Source organism: Pavona decussata, unplaced genomic scaffold (genome assembly GCF_977016875.1).
Source record: "Pavona decussata unplaced genomic scaffold, jaPavDecu1.1 SCAFFOLD_6, whole genome shotgun sequence".
Taxonomy (NCBI): Eukaryota; Metazoa; Cnidaria; class Anthozoa; order Scleractinia; family Agariciidae; genus Pavona; species Pavona decussata.
Window position 1 is genome coordinate 1,600,545 of NW_028145430.1, and position 21,429 is coordinate 1,621,973.

At 37.2% G+C, this 21,429-nt stretch overlaps 2 protein-coding genes and 1 long non-coding RNA gene across 6 annotated transcripts in view; 1 reads left to right on the forward strand and 2 right to left on the reverse strand.

Moving 5' to 3' along the window:
* LOC146489085 (uncharacterized) overlaps positions 1-21,429 on the reverse strand; it is a 311,447-nt gene that overhangs the window by 264,004 nt on the left and 26,014 nt on the right. The gene's annotated exons all lie outside the window — the stretch shown is intronic.
* LOC146489104 (uncharacterized) lies at positions 1,416-20,921 on the reverse strand. Its single transcript, XM_085109733.1, has 8 exons — positions 20,843-20,921; positions 20,233-20,507; positions 15,818-15,935; positions 5,863-5,976; positions 5,665-5,778; positions 5,074-5,187; positions 3,403-3,621; positions 1,416-2,058 (listed from the first exon to the last, which is right to left on the reverse strand). The coding sequence occupies exons 1-8, from the start codon at positions 20,919-20,921 to the stop codon at positions 1,745-1,747; spliced, it is 1,347 nt and encodes a 448-aa protein (XP_084965859.1). The 3' UTR covers positions 1,416-1,744.
* Positions 9,401-15,118, forward strand: LOC146489105 (uncharacterized). Of its 4 annotated transcripts, none has more exons than XR_014863927.1 (4): positions 9,406-9,516; positions 12,346-12,449; positions 13,120-13,172; positions 13,526-15,118. It is a non-coding gene; the product is annotated as an uncharacterized LOC146489105 (long non-coding RNA). The 4 variants fall into 4 exon arrangements; XR_014863932.1 differs by having other exon boundaries at positions 12,346-12,439; positions 13,111-13,172; XR_014863934.1 differs by lacking the exon at positions 13,526-15,118 and having other exon boundaries at positions 9,401-9,516; positions 11,499-12,449; positions 13,120-13,516.

Genomic DNA, 21,429 nt, shown 5'->3' on the forward strand with positions numbered 1-21,429 from the left:
CGGACATCAGCATATGTCCATTAGCGACCTCATCCAACACACCCAACCCATGAAATCATGAAATAGAACAAAGACCAGACCAGCACACCGGGATCTCCATGCCCTACTCTTTGCGATTAGTGTGTGGGTTCTTTAACGTCCCACAGGGTTATGAACATTGTGAAGTGTTGTGAGGTGGGGCGTATGTTTTATTGTTTTTGTCCGAGAAGACTAGAAAGTCTTACCATTTGCAGATGTCATTACAAAGGCAGCACTTTCTCCTCAGTCATTTAAAGACCCTGAGTATTGGTATTCGATCTCACGTACGGTAGTCCGATGCTCAACCAACTGAGCCAACCGGCCGGCACTTGTAAGTCGACCTGCTTAGGCATCCGTCATGAGTGGCCCGTTATAAAATGGAGGTTTGTAAGTACATTAAGCTCGGTAGATCGTCAAGTTACATTATATTGACTTGCACACAGCTTACAAAATCCTTAGTTCAGTTCAGTTACATTAAATGAAAACTTTTCTTTCAAAGTGGTCAATGAACTTGGTGCCTATACAGCTTTGAAAAATTACGATTGTTAACCAATTTCCGCGGCTATAAACTAATTCATTCTTAAGTTTAATTAAGTTCGAAAGGAAATATTTATATATATTTTTGTAAACCGTTTAGGTGCCACATACTCATAGCCTAAATTCTAACATAACATCTCGGTGATGTGCAAAATTTTAAGGAGATTTTGAAGCTAGAATTACCTGCACGACAAGATCACAATATTATAAGGGCCATTATTAATAAATTTACAAGACAGAGCTTTGGCGTTGGCTTTGGCTCACCCGGCTACAGACCATGTACAGACAGTAAATCGCAGAGGCAAAATTAATGTTCGTGGTATTTTCTCCTATCCTATGGCACTGAGAGCCGTAAAATTACAGCCAAATTACAAAAGATTTGCGGCTACCAACCCTTCTTTTTGGTCTTGTTGCGTAAAACTGATGGGGGCTTTAACATTAAATCGCACAAGGTTATTTATAATTGAAGTGGTTGTATAGAAGCCGAGCCATGTTCTCTATACTTCCATCCCTCCCCCATTTGGGGTAAAACAGCGGAACAACGCAGTCTTTGAAATAAAGATCTGAAGTGATGACAAATACTTAGAGCGAGCTGGAGAAAGGTAAACATGCTTTGTTCTTATGCCAAGTTCACATATTTCGCTCGCAACTCAGCACCCCATTCACCTTCCCACCCGCTCCCAGCAGTTCCTCTTTCTCCCACGCTTTGCCGTAACAACATTCCTAACAACGTTTGTAACTACTGAGATCGAACTGTTAAAATTTATATTGGAAAAATATTTCTAGACGGTTATGTCTCTCAGGTACCCTGCAGTAAGATCGCTTTTTATTGGAATGAGGGTGGAGGGAGGGAGGGAAAGCTCCGCGCTTCTTTTTTGATATGTTCATCGACTATTCAAGTTGGTAAAACGTGAATAGGAAACTCTCTCGTTGTTCCTTTCATTCTTTGTTTCTCTGTTTTCTCTTTCTCCCTGTCGTTATTTCTTAATTTTCAAATTTACCTTTTATTTGTTGTTGGAAAACAGCTGCTGTTGCCGCCATTTCGTGTGTAAGCTGGCCGTACATTTTCAGATTAGCTTGTTAATGGTGTTTCATTAATTATATTACGTTAAATTAAAGATTAATTTAAGCCTGGTAAGCCGGAATTCGCTTGCAATACATTTTCAATACAATCCAGTTACAAGAGAAATCATTGGCGGTAAAAAACCTCCCAATCATCAGGAGAGAAGTTTCGAGTTCCAGCGAGAATTGTGTATGCGTCTTTTACTCCGCTTGGAACAGTGTAGTAGCCGCCGATGCCAAAGTTTGTGTACGAATTTTGCCTTGTGTTGGCATTATCATAAACGAGGATGTCGTGCCCACCACCAAATATTGGCCCATAGTTTGAATGGCTGTTAATTGCGTACTGTGGCGTTACCACCATACTTTTAAAAGGTGCCAGTCCTTCTTTGTTGCGGAGTGAGAAGATGAACGCATTGCTTGTGTAGCTATACCCACTTAAGCCTGAAGAAGATGGAAAACAAAGAAAGAAACATGCATGAAAACTTTAAAAGGTCGCTTTTATTTTCGTTTTGGAAAGAAAGTATATATACGGAACAAATGTTCTAATCTTTCTTGGCCTTTTTCTCGATGTTGGCATTATTGTTAAGCGATCCTTAATCAGCGGCAAAGCAAAATACGCAGACCCTAAAATTAAATTATTGTATTGTATAAAGTTTGACCAAAAAAATAGGAAGAAACGTTATAATTATCTGCACAATAGTTAATCGGCAAAGTTATCACCTTTAAAATTTTTGATAATTATGCTAGTCTGTAAGGTTTCCCGCCGACTTTACAGGTCAATGGATCGAAACTTAAAAACGGGATTGTCCACATTTGAAAATACTTTTACCTCTCAAATGTAGGGAAATCATTTATTAAAATTAAAACCTCCATAAGAAATTTATACAGAAATTATTTGCCATCGGATTCCAATACAAACCCTGTATATATTTTGCTCCCCTGTTGGCTTTGCCCCGAGTCAACCTTCGCATGAAGGAGTGCATTCCTCTTAGTCCCTTGGGATTCACCCACAAGAGGAGTTACCCAGTTTTGCCAAAAAGTCTATCAGTATGGGCAATTATCAGCAAGGTTCCCTTTTATTTGGCCAAAGAATTCAAAGTTGTTCTATTTCTTTTATCTAAATTGTTCGTGGGACAAGACCTTGTCCCCTCGTGTAAACACTGTAAGGGACATGTCGGTCCCAGCGACTTGTCCTTAAATAATTCTATCTTAAAACGTTGGCACTGTGAATTTGCACTGGACCACTAAGGGATACTGGTTTTATTAAAGAGGCGCACTACAGTATGTACAATTGTTCGCCTCAATTGAAAAAATCCACGAGAAATGAAGTCAACCTGTTGTCAGTCGACAAAATCAACCTTTGTGGATTAAACCATACGGCACTTTACAGTGTCTTTAAGTTTCAATCGGTCGGAGCTAATTGTATCAAGATTTCCAACGATAAACTGTTCCTTTAAAAGTTGTAAGTCCTTGTAATTATCACCACCAAAACAGCCCCACCATATCGGAGAAGGAGAACTCGACGAAGGCAATGAAAAGTTGTTCAGTTCCACTGGATATGGTAGGATTCCATTGTGACAAGGCTGTAAACAGGGCGAATGAAACTACGAAGATTGTGGTCATTAAGGTTGTACACTTAGAAGAACCTGCATGTATTGAGGGTTGTAAAAGAGGCGAGGCGGGTGGGGATGGGGAAGGGCGGGGTTTGGGAGTGGAGGGTTCTGAAAGCTACAGCATGTGTTTGTAATGTCACTCAGATAAACAACAGAGGAATTTTAAAATTACCGTCCCAGGGAATATCCGTGTACCCTCCGAACACGTACGGACCATTTCTGATGATTGTAACGGTGTGTCTTTTTCCATCGCACCTGCTGTGAAAGGTACTGGCTGCCCAACCGTGTATGGAGGCGCGGTAACACAAAAGCCACTTTGGGTCATTTCCAACGGCAGGCGCAAGGAAAGCAGCTAATATGGTTGAGTTAATCGACAAATCAGAGAAAAAATCTGAAGGAGAAAAAAAAAACATACGTCGTTTTTTGGGTAGAAGGTTTACCTTCATTAACACTGTTAAGATATCTTCGAGTTTTTCCAGTCAGTTGAGTTTTCTCATCAATCTTTCTCCATCCAAATCCAAAGTTATACGTTCCACCGATTATAAAGCATAGCAATACTCAGTTAACAGCGAATATTAAAAAAAAAGGAAGAAAAGGAAAGGCAAGGAAAAGTAAAATATTGCAAGGTTATCAAACGAAATGACGAAGGATTTTCCTTGTTTTTTGCTAATACATCAATGGAAGAATAAACGCACGAGGCTTTCCTATCAAATGTTTTATTGTCTTTAACCCTATCTAGATCGGTGGAAGGGAAATTCTGCCAGCGGCGACTTTGAAGCTAATTTTTTTGATATTTGAACAAACGGCCTGAAACTTCAGAACGTTTTGGAAAATTAATCTGGGAACAATTTAATGTGGTCGGTCACTGTTCATTGATGTTGCCATGGCACCATTTTTAATCACTTTTCTTTATGTAACTTTTATGTTTCTAGTCCATATTAGTGTTTCGGCGCTTTCCTGAGGTTTGGGAAAATACAGAAACATAACCTGGCGGATCCAAGATGGCCACCATTTGACAATCATGATGTTATTACAACGTCATATGATGCCATCACTTCTCGTCACGGATCTCAAAGGGCACAATTTCTTAAAACTCAACATTTCTCATCCAAGTCTCACTGTCAGGTAGCTCTCGTGCTTGCGAAGTTATGGAAGGTGGAGGTGGCGGAATCCACCCTTACCCCCCTCCGACCCCAGAAGAAAAAGAAACCATAATAAATAAATAAATAAATAAAATTTAAATAAATAAATAAATAATAGGATAGATAGAGTTATAATTTCAAAATCACCACAGTTGTTTAGTCAATATCTGAAATATTTTAGAAGCTAAGAGGACATCTTTACTGCAATTCAGTATTGGCTGAGGTACTTTTAAAGCAGAATTAAAGGAGCGGGGGAGGGGGGAAGGGGAAGGGATAGGAGGGGAACGGGGCAGTTCAGATCTGTGGATCCGTAGTGTTTAAAAAACAATCTGATGAGTGGCAGATTCCACATTTAACAATGAAGTTTTGATTCGTGAGGATTCTTCTGCAGTTTGCTTGCGGACGGTATGTCGACCATTCCTGGATAGCACTTGTCAATGGAGATTCAAAACTACCCTGTAAACGGGTTTCTGTATAAATGAATTTGCGCGCAACGGCTAATATTTGGGAAGCAGAGCCCTCAAGACGGAATCCAAAATAGCGATGGGATAGGGCAGCACCGCAATGAGTTCATCGTTGAAACGCTGGAGAAGACAATGTCCCAAAACCGGGTCAATCGTTGGTATTAGAAGTGATCTGATTAGGAAGTCTGATAAGGGAAGCTGGAGTTGATTGACACAAAAATGCAATATTTTCCCAACCTATTTCACAGCGATCACCACCAAACTCGCGGGTACAATTGCAAGTGAAACCATTGACTCCATCAATACACGTCCCATTATTCACACAAGGATTGCTGCCACACTCGTTTATATCTGCAAGACATTAATAACTACAGATTATACATATATATCAAAGCCGAATAAAGTACGATGATGGTACTATATGTAAACCCGGAAGATGCATTTAGCGTCCCAGAATGGCTGTAGAGTCTAATTCTGGAGGTACACTTGCGCACAAAGTGTAGAGAGATACTGGAAGAGCATACTGCGTTGTATACTTAACTGTGCAGTTGCTATTTAGTTTCCTTACAATTTTTTGGCGGGAGAAGGAAATCATCCAAAGTGTAGATTTGGGTGGGGCACAAAGAGCCGTCGTTTTCGACTGCATGCCTCATACGTGCTCTCGAGTTCAGAGCTTGCTTCAGAACTTTCGCTATAGAATTAGAATCACGCGCATTTGTACGAAGGTAGAGCAAGCCACAGTGACTCTATGTATTACACCCACCGCCTTCTAATCTTCACCCTTCTTGTGATTTAATTGAAAGGAAATGAAATGTATCTATTGCCAACCTGTTTCGCACAGATCCCCAGCAAATCCGGGTGGACAGCTGCAGTTGAACTCATTGACTCCATCATTGCATGTTCCGTTATTTAAACAGGGGTTGCTTCCACACTCATTTACATCTAAGGAGAAAAATAACCCAAGACAATTAAACATAAGAGCGGGTTCAAATCATCTCCGGCTGATAACATATAATTTTTGATTACCTATCTCGCATCTGCTTCCAGTAAATCCAGGGGAACAGCGGCATTTAAACCCATTGACTCTGTCGTTGCAAATTCCGTTGTTCACACAGGGATTGCTGTCACACTCATTTATATCTGTCAAAGAAGATCTTTAATGAGCAAAAGTACAAGCAAGCGGAAGAAACTCGAACATCAGTGAGTGTGGGTGCACCCATAGAGCCCCAACTTGGTTTATCCTTTGCCAACAATTTTTGAAAAGGCTCTACTATCCTTACTACGCATGTTATGTATGTCGCCATATATATGTCAAGTTACGTGATACAAGAGCTTGCGCAGATACTTAGACATCTAATCACATATTGCACTGGTTGTCGTTGCGTAAAGTTAGTAGTAGTTTACTTGCTTCCAATTGTCGGTGAGCCCTCCTTTTCTGGATAGATCTTTATTATTATTATTATTATTATTATTTTGTTTTTCAATTTCTCCAAATATTGAGAAAAAATGAACAACAACAACAACAATGACAGTAACAAAAAAAAAAAACGAAACAAAAATACCGCACTGTAGAAAGTGAAAATGTTTCCTTATCACTGGAAAATCTGGACCATTTACAGACTTGATGAAATGTTTGTAAATGTAGAATTTACAGACTTTTTACAAGAATTAAATTCTGCCTACTTTTACTTATCGAATGCAAAATGTTTGTAAAATCTTTTTTGCAGACATTTCATACAGTTTTCTCGTTGTCCTCTTTCTAGAATATCTATGAAATGTCTGTAAAATTTAACTGAAGTAAAAATGGGAAATTTACAGACTTAATAAAATCTGCGAAGAATGCTTGTAAATCTTACTTTTACAATGATTTTCTTTAACGTCTAAAATGTCTGTAAAAAGTAGCACTGACATTTCAATTCAAATTCTCTGTGAACTGGCGCATAAAATCTCTGTAAATTGTCATAAGCAGGGCATTATGAAATCTCTGTAAATTGTCATAAGCAGGGCATTATAAAATCTCTGTAAATTGTCATAAGCAGGGCATTATAAAATCTCTGTAAATTGTCATAAGCAGGGCACTATAAAATCTCTGTAAATTGTCATAAGCAGGGCATTATAAAATCTCTGTAAATTGTCATAAGCAGGGCATTATGAAATCTCTGTAAATTGTCGTTTCATTTACGAAATCATTTGTTGTCCGCCAACTTTGTCGATCAGCTCGCTGTACACCCGGGTCTCATAGGCTCTGCTCGTTGGCCTGCCCATTGTCGGTTATCGGTATTAATTCTATATGGCGGACATGGACATGACCTTGCACATAATTTTTCTTTTTTTCGTCCTTGGGCCTGGCTATTTATTATTAGTATGAATCTACTAGTCAAGAGTTCTATAATTTGATTGGCTATGCTACTTGCTGTCTGTTCCATAATAAACAGTGAGTACCAAAAAGGTTATTGGCAACAATAGACTAAGGCGGCATTAATTTGGGATGATCCAGATCAGGATCTATTCCTCTGCCCTGATCCTGATCTGGATTATCCCAAAAGAATGCACCCATATACTTCAAAATAACAATACAATGAAGCAAAGCGTTTCATTTTAGAGGAATACTTATCAAGATTTACACTTGAAAACTGTGGCAAGTTACTTTAAATATTAAACTACAAAATTCTTCAGAGTCTAAAGAAAGGTGTGTTTAAACATGGATGCCAATAGACTTATATTGAACATGAATAAGTATTTTCATGTATGCATCCACATACAGTGCTTAGTCATTAATGTTTTGTTTTGGAATCATTTGAATTATTGCACATAATTTATGCCACTCATTGACATTCCAATCCTAGCAGTATGCAGTATGTTTGTCCCATGAACTAATTTAACGGCCTTAGCTCCCATGAGTCTCCTGTAGCTCAGTGGTAGAGCATCCGAACTAGTAATTGGAAGATCTTAGGTTCGACTCCTGATAGGAGCACTCAGAATTTCTTTTTCCTAGTTTGCCTGTGTCATAACTGAATAATACATCATTCTCATTTGTTCACATGGCTTAAAAATATTACATCACCTTTCATTTCCTTTCATTGCACATATGCCACTCATTGACATTCCAATCCTAGCAGTATGCAGGATGTTGTTTTCTTTTTACGAGTTTGCCTGTCATTGCTGAATAATACATAATTCTCATTGGAGCACTGTCTTTGTAAAATCAAAAGTGCTGATTGTCTCCTATTCTGCAACCACCCATAACTTTTTGGGGCTCACAGATTTAACAGTAAATCCGTGAGCCCTAAAATTAAACATTTCATATTTTCAGCGTAAAGCAGGATTTCCGTTATATCCTGCACGTAATGCTTTGTGGGTGTTTTTTTCGCTGTTCACACCCTTGTTGGAACGTGATTTGACTGATTCGTACTGCAATGATTAAGAAAAAAATAAGTTCCCTCACTATCTTGTTCAAACTGGTGTTATCAGACGAAACCGGTAGGAGAAAATAAAGAAGTTGACAAGATCTTTTGCTGTGTGCTGCTTACTAGAGTTTATTTTAAAAAAAATAAAAAAAATAAATAAATAAAAAAAAATTGCTTAATCTTTAATGCATGGTTAAATAACGTATTATATTTTATTCCTTTTTTATTCAGCTGAGTTTAAGCTTGATTTACAATGTACACTGCATATTTGTTCAGCTATTACAAAATATGATTTTAAGGCAGGTTTTTTTGTACCAACACCAATCAGAACTTCACTGTTCACTGTATACTGGAATTTACAATTCACAGTTTCTTTGTTGTAAGTTTTAATCTAAACCATACATTCAACCATTCCGTGGCAAATTTAATATGCAGCATTAACAAATGGTTTGGAAGAAAGAGCAGTGTGTACTTGTTGTCTATACCACAAGAGTGAGCTGTATAATAATAATAATAATAATAATAATAATAATAATAATAATAATAATAATAATAATAATAATAATAATAATTTATAACTTTATTATTGTGTTACAAAAAAAGGAATGTAGCTGAGGGGAGAAGTGGACATCTAACTAAATAGCCTCTTTTTTTAACTCTAGCTCAAAAAGAAAGAAATACAGTATATTGAAATTTACATCGTAAACCATGTATGTTACTTTAATTGGACATATAAAGACATAAAACCAAGATGAGTAACTGATATTAGTATTTGCAACTGGCTTCCTTTCAAGGAAAGCTTTAATACCAAAAAAGCAAAAACTTAGTCCCAAGCTAATACAATTGGTCGTACACTGAATTGCACTTGTGAAAACACTATTACTTTCAAACCTTCTTTGATGAATCTTGACTCCATTTAATGTCAAAAAGAACAGCAATGCTAAATCTTTGAATCATAATTCCAACGACCTTCATGCGCAATGCTAGCTTTTAAAATGAACAAAAAAGCGACTAGCTAGAGTCAGCTCACTGAGTACCGGCAGCCATCTTGGATTTCATTCAGACCGGGAAGACTGGGCATGAACAAAGTCATTTTGGTCAGCAGCTATGGCACTGCAGGCTCGCGAAAAGACCGTTTCATTTTTAGTTTTTTCGGGATTTTAGGCGGGATTCAAGCGTTTGGGAGACATTTCCTCTGGATTTTTACCTCTGTTTAGCGAGAAAACGATGAATTAAGGCAGAAAATGTGGACAACTACCTTTAGAAAGTACAGGTAAGATTTCACACAATAATTTTGATGAAAGACTGCGTGAAAATGTGTGATTTTATAGATCTTCTGGGCGAGTGCAATTGCCCCTCTTGAATTCGAGATTTTTGAAGTAGACATTCCCTGTTTATTTTTAATATAAAACCTTTGCAATTGTTTTTACGAGGAAATAAATTATTTTTTGTAGCTGTTTTAATATAATGTCTTGGTATATTAAAGCTGAAGACTTTTGCACCTATCATCGTCCATCCCCTGGCAGATACAACTTTATATGGGGACTTAATGGGGGATTTAAACGATAATTTTACCCTGGAGGTGGGGAAAATGAAGGAGGTTTGGTTTCCAAAAGCCTTACACCACGGGGAAAACAGGGGACTTTGTAAACTAAGAGTGAGTGTAACTCTTTCGCTATTGTTTTTATCTATTGTTTGCCTGCAAATTCTTTACATGTGACGAATAAATTGTAGAGAATATACTTGACTTAAGGACGGTGCCTACTAATACCGAAGTATTTTTGTGCGGCTTATGACTATGCGGGAAAAGCAGATCTTGGCAAGGGCTATGGAAATCCAAAAAGAAAATTGGGGGTAACCATGCATTTTTAAGAGATAACTAAGCAATAATATCTCTAAAAAGCGCCAAAATATAAAGCAATGTATGGGATTTTTTCCTAACTTGAAGCTTAATTATCTCTGAAAAATGCACGGTTACCCCCAATTTTCTTTTGAGATACCAAAAGCATTTGGCAAGTTCTGCTTTCTCCGTATAGTTTTAAACTGCGCAAAAATATTCCTGAATTAGTAGGCACCACCCATAGGAAACCCGAGTATCTCGAGATGCGCAGAACGTATGCGCAGTAACAATAGTAGGCACCGTCCTTAAATAGTTGTCAGTATTGTGATAAACATTCCATGAACACAGCAGAGGTACAACCTGAAGAGGAGAGACCCTGGGGTTACGAGGTTGGCAATGGTACTGTATATAAGCACCACAATTTGACACATAATATTGATAAGCTGGCTGTGCAGCAAGATGAAATGTTGAAATTGTGTGAAAACCATGTAAAAAATAACCTTTTTTACATTATATTATTATTTGTAGTTTTGGCAACAGTTGTGAATAAATGAACATGTAAAATTTTAATTGACATGAACACTGTTGCTTATTATTTTTAAGTCAAGTACTGTTTGCTAGTCATGTAAGCTGGGCCATCTTTATTGATTAAAGGGGAAGTATCATGGGGTTTTTGATATCTGTTGTTAAAAATGATGAAATAAGACCATCAATCAGCTGCAAATAATTCTAGAATAAAGGGAGGAAAGAAATCAACTCAATTCAATAAAGGAACAACTCGTGATCTGTTCTAGCACATTTTGGAAACAAAAATGCGAGAACTTGAAAAACAGCCTAATATTTTTCAAGTTTCGATCCATACTGGCCAACTCTGTCTCTGGGCAGAGGCACTAATCGACAGTTTCATTGCTCTGGGGTGATAATTTATAACAAACTTGACAATTGTTTTGTTGTTTCTGCTGACTGACAAACATTTTTGGGTTTTGAAATGACAGCAAATTTGCATGATACTTCCCCTTTAAGTTTACTTTGGCTTCATACTGTTCAATATGATCCCCCTCTGGGAGGGAAATTTCTTAACTTTGACTACTCTTTGTCCCCATTAAGGAGGGGCAAATTACAAACTTTGACAGGATCCTTTACAAAGTCCCCTTGTTTGCCCAGGGTCCCCCCCCCCCCCCCCAGGGGATGGCCGATGATAGGTGCATAAAGACGTGATCTTGATTTGAATGAAGTTGCATGCATGGAGATCAGTTTATGATCAAGTTTATTCCCATTGGGTGTATATTCTTGTAACTGCCACCTCAGATGTTAGTTGAAGGCTGAATACCCTCATTTTACTCAAACACCAACAAGATCACTGTGATCATTCAGGAGAACTCACTTAAAGCACTCAATTTTCTGTTTTACTACAGATTTTCAACTCAATAATTATTGTTGTCAAGGCCGATACTCAAGACTGTACTGAGCTTCAGAGTGAAGGCACCAAATCCTGCTCAACAAGATAAGTCACTTTTGACTGTTGGACGTTGGACGTTACAAAATTATATATATTTAGCTACAATAATTTTCATCACTGAAAAATATCATTCTCAATAATAGCAAATAACAATGAATGAAAAGCCTGATCACAGAAAAGTAATAAATTAGTGTGTCCCTCAGTCACTACTTGTGGTCAAAGCAATGGCAGCAATAGTGAGGTTGTAGATAATTCAAGTGTAAGTATAGCTGCAAGGACAATGGGGAAACATTAGATTTTAAAAGAAGTATTGGATATTGTTCATGTATGGGAAAACAAGGCTTTAGCCAGAAGGGTGTCCAGATGTCCTTTGCTCAATTCAAAAAAAAAAAAAAAAAATTAAAATTCACTTGATCCTTTGAAATGTTTTTAAGAAACATGCTCATTGGACACCCAACTTTCATTTTTCTAGCTAAGTGCTTGTGGAAAAACCTTGAATTTCATGTGTGTTCCTGGATAGAGAGATAATGTCTGAGATAAGTACATGTAGATGTACATGTGTGTTACCCAAGCATACAGCACAACACAATGACTGTGGCTTGAACCCAGACAGTTTGACGTGGACTCAAATGGAATAATCATGTTTGATCACTGTGTCTGCCTTTGTAGTTACATTAATATAAAAATTAATTTACATAGTTCTGAATATTCTCAATCTCTACTCCTACATGTAACTTAACATGTTGTGGTTGATCTGGTTTTGCAGTTTTTAATGATGGGTACATTTTTTTTTTATTTCTTAGCCTGTTGAAACAAGGAACTCACTATCACCCTATGAGAAGGAGAGGTTGGAAAAAAATGGGACAAAACAAACTGGAATTACTGAAAAATGAAATGGTAAGGAACAGTGCCATTCTTGTAACCAAAAATAATAAAGGCAATGGCAGTGAATGCAATTTCCAACAAAATATTTCCAATGCTGTGTGGACTTCTACCATGTTTTGTTTGTAAATTTTACAAATATATCTCATCTGGAAATGAAAAAACAGAGCAGTTTCAGTTCCCCAAAGAATATGCTGTTGCATATTAGTGATATGCATAGTACATGTATCATTACCGTTATGTTCCGAAGATAAGGAATAAGCTGATTACTAAAGTTGATAACATTTAAGACTCAGCTGCGGTTTGCTTTGACACTGGAAACTTTGTTGGTTGTATGAAAATTGTCATTCCTGATAACTATTCAATATCCCAGGCCTGACTCAGCAGCACAAGGAGCAGGGGATTTTCCAAAGCCATCTTGAGTTTCAGCTCCTGGCACTTTGGCAGAAAAACATAGTATTGACCACAATAAGGAAAAGAACATCCCTGGTAACTTTTCCGTTTCCTAAATCCTGAAACATACAATAAACTGCAGTTCATGTATGTGTACAGAGGAAACAATTCATTTTATTGGCCTTGGAAATAGTAACAGATACAATTTTCAGTCAAACACAGGACACTGTTTCATTAGGATTAGCCAACATATTTTACACTTGTTAACATTGTTTGCTCTTGATCGCTTTCAGATACCCAAGCACATGGGCATTATAACTGGCCTTTTCTATTAAAGGCAACTAAAGTGAATGAGGTAAAAATCATAACAGTTAAAAAGGAACTAACCACATTGGGCATATGACTGCCCAGTAGCCAGTCATTCATAAAGGATGTTTTATAGTTCTTCTAGGGAAAGAACTTTTTAAAGAGGGCAAAATTAAGGGGAAAATAAAAACTTAGAAAAAGTTGTTTCCAAGGATAATCTGGTCCTGGTTGACTAATTAGAAGGGCAAAGAAACGTTCACTTATATCAAGACAAGTACTCTTGAAAAGGTGACAGCATAAACATGTCCTGCATATAAATCTGATAGAAAAAGTAAATGCCACCTGATATATGTAAATCACACTGTACAATTAGGCTCAGATTATCTATGCATTTTTTTTCAGTGTGACTAAATGACTAATGGACGAGTTCAGTGCTCTTCTGAGTAGGCATGAACTGGGACCAGGAACTTTTAAAAATGGCTCTGCCTTTCGGCTAGTAAAATCTCTATGGCTTCTGTTGAGAATCATAGTTATGTAGAGAGAGTTCAGAGTTTTTAAATGATATATAGGACTACAAACGTTTAAGTTTCATATGCTTATGCATCTCTAATTTACCATTTGAAAAAAATATGGCTTCTGTTGAGAGTCTTAGTTATGTTGAGAGAGTTCAGAGTTTTTAAATGATATAAAGTACTACAAATGTTTATGCTTCATATGCTTATGCATCTCTAATTAACCATTTGAAAAAAAGTATGGCCTCTGTTGAGAGTCTTAGTTATGTTGAGAGAGTTGAGAGTTTTTAAATGATATCTAGTACTACAAACGTTTATGCTTCATACACTTATGCATCTCTAATTAACCATTTGAAAAAATATGGCTTTTGTTGAGAGTCATAGTTATGTTAACAGGGTTGAGATTTTTTAAGCAATAGTAATAATAGTAATACAGGTGTTTATGCCTCATACGCTTATGCATCTCTAATTTACCAATTGACGACAATATATGTACCGTGTGTCTTCCTTTAAGAGTCTTATGCCCCATTCACACCAAGGCTTAAACACGTTTGAAAGCTGTTTAGTTAAACACAATTTAAAATTGTTCCTTCATAAAGGCTGCTTTTGGATTTTTGTCAACTACAGATTTAGCACAAATGAAAGCATATATTAAAGTTTACTTGAATCCTATGTCAAAGCCAATGGTTCAGCTTTCTGTTACCAGTTTCAATTTGTTAAACCTGGTTTAATTAAACATGTTTTGTTGGTGTGAATGGGGCTTTAGATATGTTGAGAGAGTTCGGACACGCTTATACAGGGCTGTCATTAAGTTTTTAGCCACATGTTGCATTAAGCTTCTCACCCGTAAGGGTGTTGTTAATTTCTGAGTTGAATAACCCTTCAACCATCAAGATCAGCTGTAACATCTAGGTTCTTTCAAGGGTATTCAGCCGTAACAAGTGTTACGGGTTACAGCCCTTAATGACAGCTCTGCTTATATATCATACATTTGTTTTTCTTATTATAGATTATATATTTCTGGCATTAAAAATTTGATATAGATTATTTCTTTTGTATTAATTTAAATGATTTATGAATATGCATTTTATTTAAAATTCAATTCAATCTACACTATTCCTCATGAAAATTACAAGTAAACTTGTATAGAACAGAGTGACTTTAGGACGGTGCCTACTAATTAAGAAGTTTTTTTTGTGTGTGGTTTATGACTATGAGGGCAAAGCAGCAGGGTACCTGTTGCAGAGATTTGTTGTAATAAAATGTTTACATTTTAAAAACATTATACGCACTTAATTTATGACAATTTTAGTAATATTTTATGGTCTGATTTTAGCTTTTTTGCAGAGATTTTATTGGGATTTTGTGTTCTGGCTGTTGTATTCTGTTTTTTAAACAGCCGGTTTTTTACAGAGAAAATGTGAATAATTTACAGAGATTAAACTGTATACATTTTACAGACATTAAATGTACTTTTCGTTGACATTATGTGTAGTTTATTTGTGTACATTATACTAACATTTTATGCAGTAATTTTTGTTTGATTTTTACAGACGAAAATGCGCAGATTTTACAAGGATTAGTATATACGTTATAAAATGTCTGTAGATTTCGGACAAAATTTACAAGGAAAAAGTAAGGATTTTACAGACATTTCATGCGATCTTAAGGCACAAAATGTGGTGAAATTTACAGAGATTTTATACGGTTTATAAAATCTCTGTAAGTGTGCAAATTTACAGACATCGAAATTTACAAGTAAAATGTTGACATTTTCCAGAGATTTAGTTAACTTTATTGAAGTCTGTAAATGGTCCAAGTTTTCCAGTGTATCTTCTACCGACGCGACATCCGAATCCCGCTATCTTGCAGCTCTTCCGGTTAAAAAAATAAACCCGGACATTTAAAGACTACTATTACTTCAGCGGCCGTCACGAGTTGAATGAATTTGTTCAATAGACCAACTCGTAACACGTGGGAGAGAAAGTTGCATTCTAGGGATTCACTGCAATATTGTTAGACTAACAGACACTGGGACGATGGGACGATGACATGTATATCGTTGAAATTTTCCAATTTTGTTCCGTACAGTAGCCATCTGAGTCGTAACTTTTTGTCGTTCATGTCCAATAATAAGGCGGCTAAAACACGATTGTAGCAGAACGCAGACAAAGTGCCTTACTTGTTTCGCAGTTTTTTCCTGTGAATCCTTCCTTGCAAACACAGTCATAGCTTTTCACCTTGTCGTACAGTGTCACGCATTTACCGTTATTCTTACAGGGCCCGCTGCTGCACGGAGACTACAACGAGAGGAAAAGAGACCATTTACTTCAAACTCTTACAAGGTAAATAAGAGGATTTCCTGTTATGAAGTTATTAGTACAGTACCGCTCGAAACTATGGGACCATTTGCCGCGAATTTGCCTCGGTCGATTCGCGGTTTTGATCTGCGGTTTCACCTAGGCAAAACCTCGTCTAACCGCAATAAAAACCTCGGTTTCACCTAGGTTTTTTTCGGTTGACTTAAGCCGCGGTGAAAGGCAGGACGCGGTTGGGTTTGAATAGGCTATTGTTCGCTTTGTTTTCATGTTCTTCGAGGACAATAAGCGAATTGTCGGGTTTTAGGTGTGATAAATTTCACGGAAGCGCATTCGATCTCAAGGGAAAAAATCAAAGCGCTCTGTGAGCGAACTCGTGAATTGAAGTGGTAAATGTAATAATATTTCGGATTATGCCAAAAATTATTTGCTTAACGTGCAAAACAATTCATTAAACTTCACTCGCACAATTCCTTTCGATACGCGAAGCAACGCAAACTGCAAAGGTCAATGAAAGCTCGAATGCTAGTCTACGAAAGAAGAGAGCGCTTCCAGGTCTTTTTGAAGGAATTACAATGGAACTAGTTGGGTATAAGTGAAAAGGCACTAGTCTACTACTCCCGTTGTGGTTGAATAACAAACTGCAAGAGTCCAGGTTTCCTACCAAGAATCACCGTAAATTAACTTACTATAATTTTTTTTTCCGCGTTGTGTTTTTGCGGAATGAAACTTGATACACGTGAAGGAATTTGGTTGCCTAGCACGTGACTGAAATCTTCCCGGTGTTTTCATCATGGCACGGTCCTTTCTACGTCCAAACGGCGGCTCTCTCAACGTTTTAAAACATCGGAAGGGGCTTTTCACTTTTGCTAAAGTTGCTGTTTTCGTTTTATCCAAAGTAAATATTAATAGAAATACGTTAAGCGTTGCGGTAATTTTCCGCGTTTGTGTTTGCTCCAAGTGAATCGATCTTATCGCTCACACTCGATACCGAATCAAATCTATTACGAAGTTTTAGTTTTTCGAATCCGGATTACATTGGCAATACATTTGGAGGGATTTTCACTTTGCTTTTCTCCGCGTCCGTACTGAAATCCGATTGCATATTTTGAATTCAGCGTCGCTATTTCGATTGAACTTTGTTGCGCACTTTACATCAGTAGGAAGGGTTATCAGGAGGTTTATCAAACGAATGTGGCGTAAACAGCAAGAATTAAACTGAAACTATGTCTTTTGCTCTGTGATTATTGCCTCTAACGTGATAAAAACTGAACATGTCCCAAATGCAGAAAAGAAACTTTCGTCAGTGACTGCCAAACGAATTGTTATCGGGCGTTCGGTTTCCGACTCGGTGAGTCTTTACAAATTCTTTCGTTTGAGGGCTCCTTTGGGATGAAAGGTGAGATAATGTTTGACAATACCCTGACAATAGTAATTAGTCATTATTGTATTTTCACCGAGGCATTGCCGCGTCTAATTCCCCGCGGCTTTCGGTTGCTTTCGTCTTTGCCGCGGTTGCGGTTTTCGTCCCACCGCGGTGAATTCGCGGCAATCACGTTCGGCAAAGACGAGGTTTTACCGCGTGCAAATGGTCCCATAGTTTCGAGCGGTACTGTAACTATAGGCTGGTGGGAAGCCCGCGATTTTCTTTTCTTTTTTTTTTTTTTTTTTAATAAAGAATGTCCCTTTCTAAGAAGCTTTCCACTTACGGGAATTTAATCAAATTTCCATTTTGGATTACAAACAAACTTCCCTTCTGAATGGTCATAAATTTGTAAAACAGTAATATGCCCGAGGATTGGGAATGGAAAAACGGATCGGATTTCCAGCGTCTGCAAGTAATGTACCTGTACCTGTGAAGAAAGTTGTGCTTTTCCCATTTAACATATTGCGACAGCGACATGATATTTCAGTTCTTTTGTTCATTGTTCCGGTAGTCACGCGCTATGACGTGGACGGATGTCTGAATTTGGGCCCATCCGAAATCGGCTACCACGTGCATTTGGTAGACCACTCGACTCACGTTGGTGTTCTACTTTTTTCTGTGCTACACCGAGCTGACGAGAGCCAACCAGCTCGAAACAGCTGTCCACGGTTGCCGCATTCTGTTGATTCTCGGCTTGGTCTCTATCATGTCGCTGTCGTGTTAAGTTTTCTACGTAGTCCGATCACCCTTGCAGAAATTTGAGTCATTTATATTTTGGCCGATTAAATCTTTTACAGATCCTGCGTATACCTGCAGCATTTTCGTTGCGCGGTTCCTTGCTTATTGTCTGCAAGGAGGCTTTGGGGGAGGGAACTCGGAAAATGTATATGTGGGGCATTTGACTTTTATCAAATAAGTTTCTATTAAAATTCTCTGCTAGGACCAAAATGTGCGATAAAAAATTTATTTCCACAATTTTCAAGTACATTACTTAATCTAAACTGGTCGTAAACTGTAAAAGGGATGGCTAGTTTTAGCCTTCATTTTCCAGTGCAGTGAACTATAAGTTGCTATGGTTACACCAAATCAACAACTTATAAACACGGAGAACACTTTACACCTTTTGCCCTTCATTACCAGGAAATACACTTTCAATAGTGTTAAAAATTAAATCATTAAAGCGAATGTGTAATCATTGTATGAAAATAGACAAACGTTTTAATTTTTGGAGTCGTCAATAAGGCGTTTTACATAGAGAAGAACGTTCATTAATGCGAATATCAGTTCAATTTAATGGAAATAACAAACGTTTAAGAAAATGAACAAACATTAGACGCTTCTTAATGTTCTTTAACGAGGAAAAAAATCATTAGAACAGAGATACAGTCAAGCAAGTCTTAGCTCTATCCTCCAATCAACTCCCCATTCAAACATCGTGGTATTTGTACGTCTGCATAAACCTAAACCACGCTAGCTGCACATTTTCTGGCAATTATCGTGTTCACGTTTCTCTTCTTCTCGTGGGGATCTTCAAACGCCCTAGCTATCCGTTCACGATGATCAATTGGGATACGGTTTCGACGAACTCTGCGCTCCATTACTGCGAAACCAGTGTGCACATGTACAGCATCGTTTTTAAATTTAAGCATCCATATAAATCCATTGGGAAATTAGTCAGAAGCCACGTAACTAAAAATCTTTTGTAGTTGAAATTTTATTCGCGCAATGGAACGTTAACCCTAGGTTAATGAATCTTCATTCACCCTAAAGAATGTTGTTTTCGATAAAACACTATTCTAATTGGCCTTAATAAATCTTCTTTTCGATGCAAAACTCCTTAATGACTCTGCCACAAATTGAATATCTAGACGGAACTGTGTTATTCTGCCAAAGTGTTAAGTTCGAAAATTGGAAAAGAGGTACGAGATGATCGAAAAAAAAAAAAATGTTTGAGAGCTTTTAATTTCATCCTAAGTTGATTGCCCCAAAAATTTTAAATCCGATCTTGTTTCCATAAAGCCAGGACCTTTTTTGAAAACTTTAAGATTTTTTCTCTCCTGGATGTTTGTTACTACAAAGAGGTTACTCAATGGATCTTCGTATCAACGGGTCTTTTGTTTCTGTCTATGCAGCCTTAACCTCCCTTATGTTAAGTTTAACCTCATGTTAAGTTTGTTTTTGTTGTTAGATTTTTTAGGGGATACTCGAAACCGTAATATTTCTTTGTAATTGTTCATCGGAAGATGCAGCAAAAAGCGAAAGATCGAAATTAATGGAATGAAAAATATACACTCTTTGTTCCACCTTCGCGGCTAATGTTAATTTCCAACTATTTTTAAAATTGAAACAGTTTTTAATTAAAAAAGAAAGAAAGTAAGCTCGAAATAAGCGACAAACTGACACAATGAAAAGTAAAACAAACAAAAAAAAACTTTCAGTAATTTCATTTCAAGCACACTCAAACGTTATGCAATTTCTGTCTTCCAAAGTTTAGCAATTTGTGGTTACAGTGAACTGGCTCGCCTTCAGTTGCGGACACCTCGCTATTACTAATATACCCCGATAATACGGACAGCAGCTAAATCCCCGGGAAAAATAAATTACAGACGTTTGAATAAAATAAATTCCCGTTATTAAGGACCTTGCTATTATGGACATAGCTATCTTTTTAAACGGTGTAAAAACAAAGTTGGTTCTTAACAGAGCCTTTTCGTAACGTGAATATGTGGATGCAGAGTTTTAGCGCCGTAAGTACCTAATAAAAATTACTCCAAAGCCTAAAACGTTTTCTTATCTCAAGAAAAAGGTGAAAATTGTACGCTGTTAAATATACAAATTATTAGTTTCACCTACCGGAATACTGAAGTGATAAAACAACTTGTTTGGGACAAACTTGTCCGAGTTGTTGTACTTGTCCGATGGAAGCAGTTCACACAAGCTTTTCCCGTTAATGTCAGGGAATGCAGCCAAGTTATAGGAAATGCATGAAGGAATTTCTAAACAGGCAAATCCACATTCGTCTCCATATTCAACCAGCTCTGAACCAATTTTGCTGATGTTCAAGTAGAAAAACTCGTCAACCTCGAAGTTTACAAAGTCCACGTCACCAGATGAACCTTGGTTGAAAGCTTTTCGAAACAGGAGAAAAAGAAAAGTAGTGATTTGGAACTAAATAAATAAAGCAAATTATTTTTTAAATACAATTTTTGTGAAAAGACCGTAGCTAGACAATTGACAAAGGTCATTTCACTTCATGAACCTTGATTGAAAGCTTTTCGAAACATGAATACGGAAAGAAAACGCCGGGTCTTCATGAATTGAAAGAGAATCTTCAAAGAGAACATTTTGAAACAAAACGCAGGTGATGTGGAAGTAAATTAAAAACAAGCGGGAAATTTTTCATAGAATGTTTCCAAAAAGACTGTAGATATAAAATTAAACGACAAGTACCGCACAGTTCTACCTTTACAAACTGACGGCACCGCAGCAAATATCACCGATAAGATAAGATCAAATCCTAGAACTGCCCTGCTTTTTTTCATCTTTTCTATTCGTACGCTGTAGTACTGTTGACTTGTCAACTGTGCGTCAGTTCCTTTGCAGCTTTTTATCAAGTTAAGAGTTTGTTTGCGGTATAAAAAGGTTTCAAAGTGTATTTACAATCTTCGTGTCACATATCTGTAACTTGATCGGTCTTTCTGGGTATCCCATTAGGGAGAAACCACGACGCCAACGCCAACGAAATCGTCGCTTGAAAAATATAAGTTCGGGTTACTTGTACTACTTCGCAATTATTCCAATTATTCAATTCTAATTATTCAATGATTCAATTCACTTTTCGCGATTTTTCAACTTGTGCAATGTGGCCAAACTATGCAGTAACAGGACAGGTGGAAACGGCGTTCATGTTGAGACTGAGAGATTGACATATTTACTGTCATATGCTCACATATTCGAAAACTTCAAATTTTGTCATTTCACGTTGTTTGTTTGGCCGAGTATGGCGAAGAAAAATGAACCAAATTTTAAACTCACGTGCAGTGCAGGAAA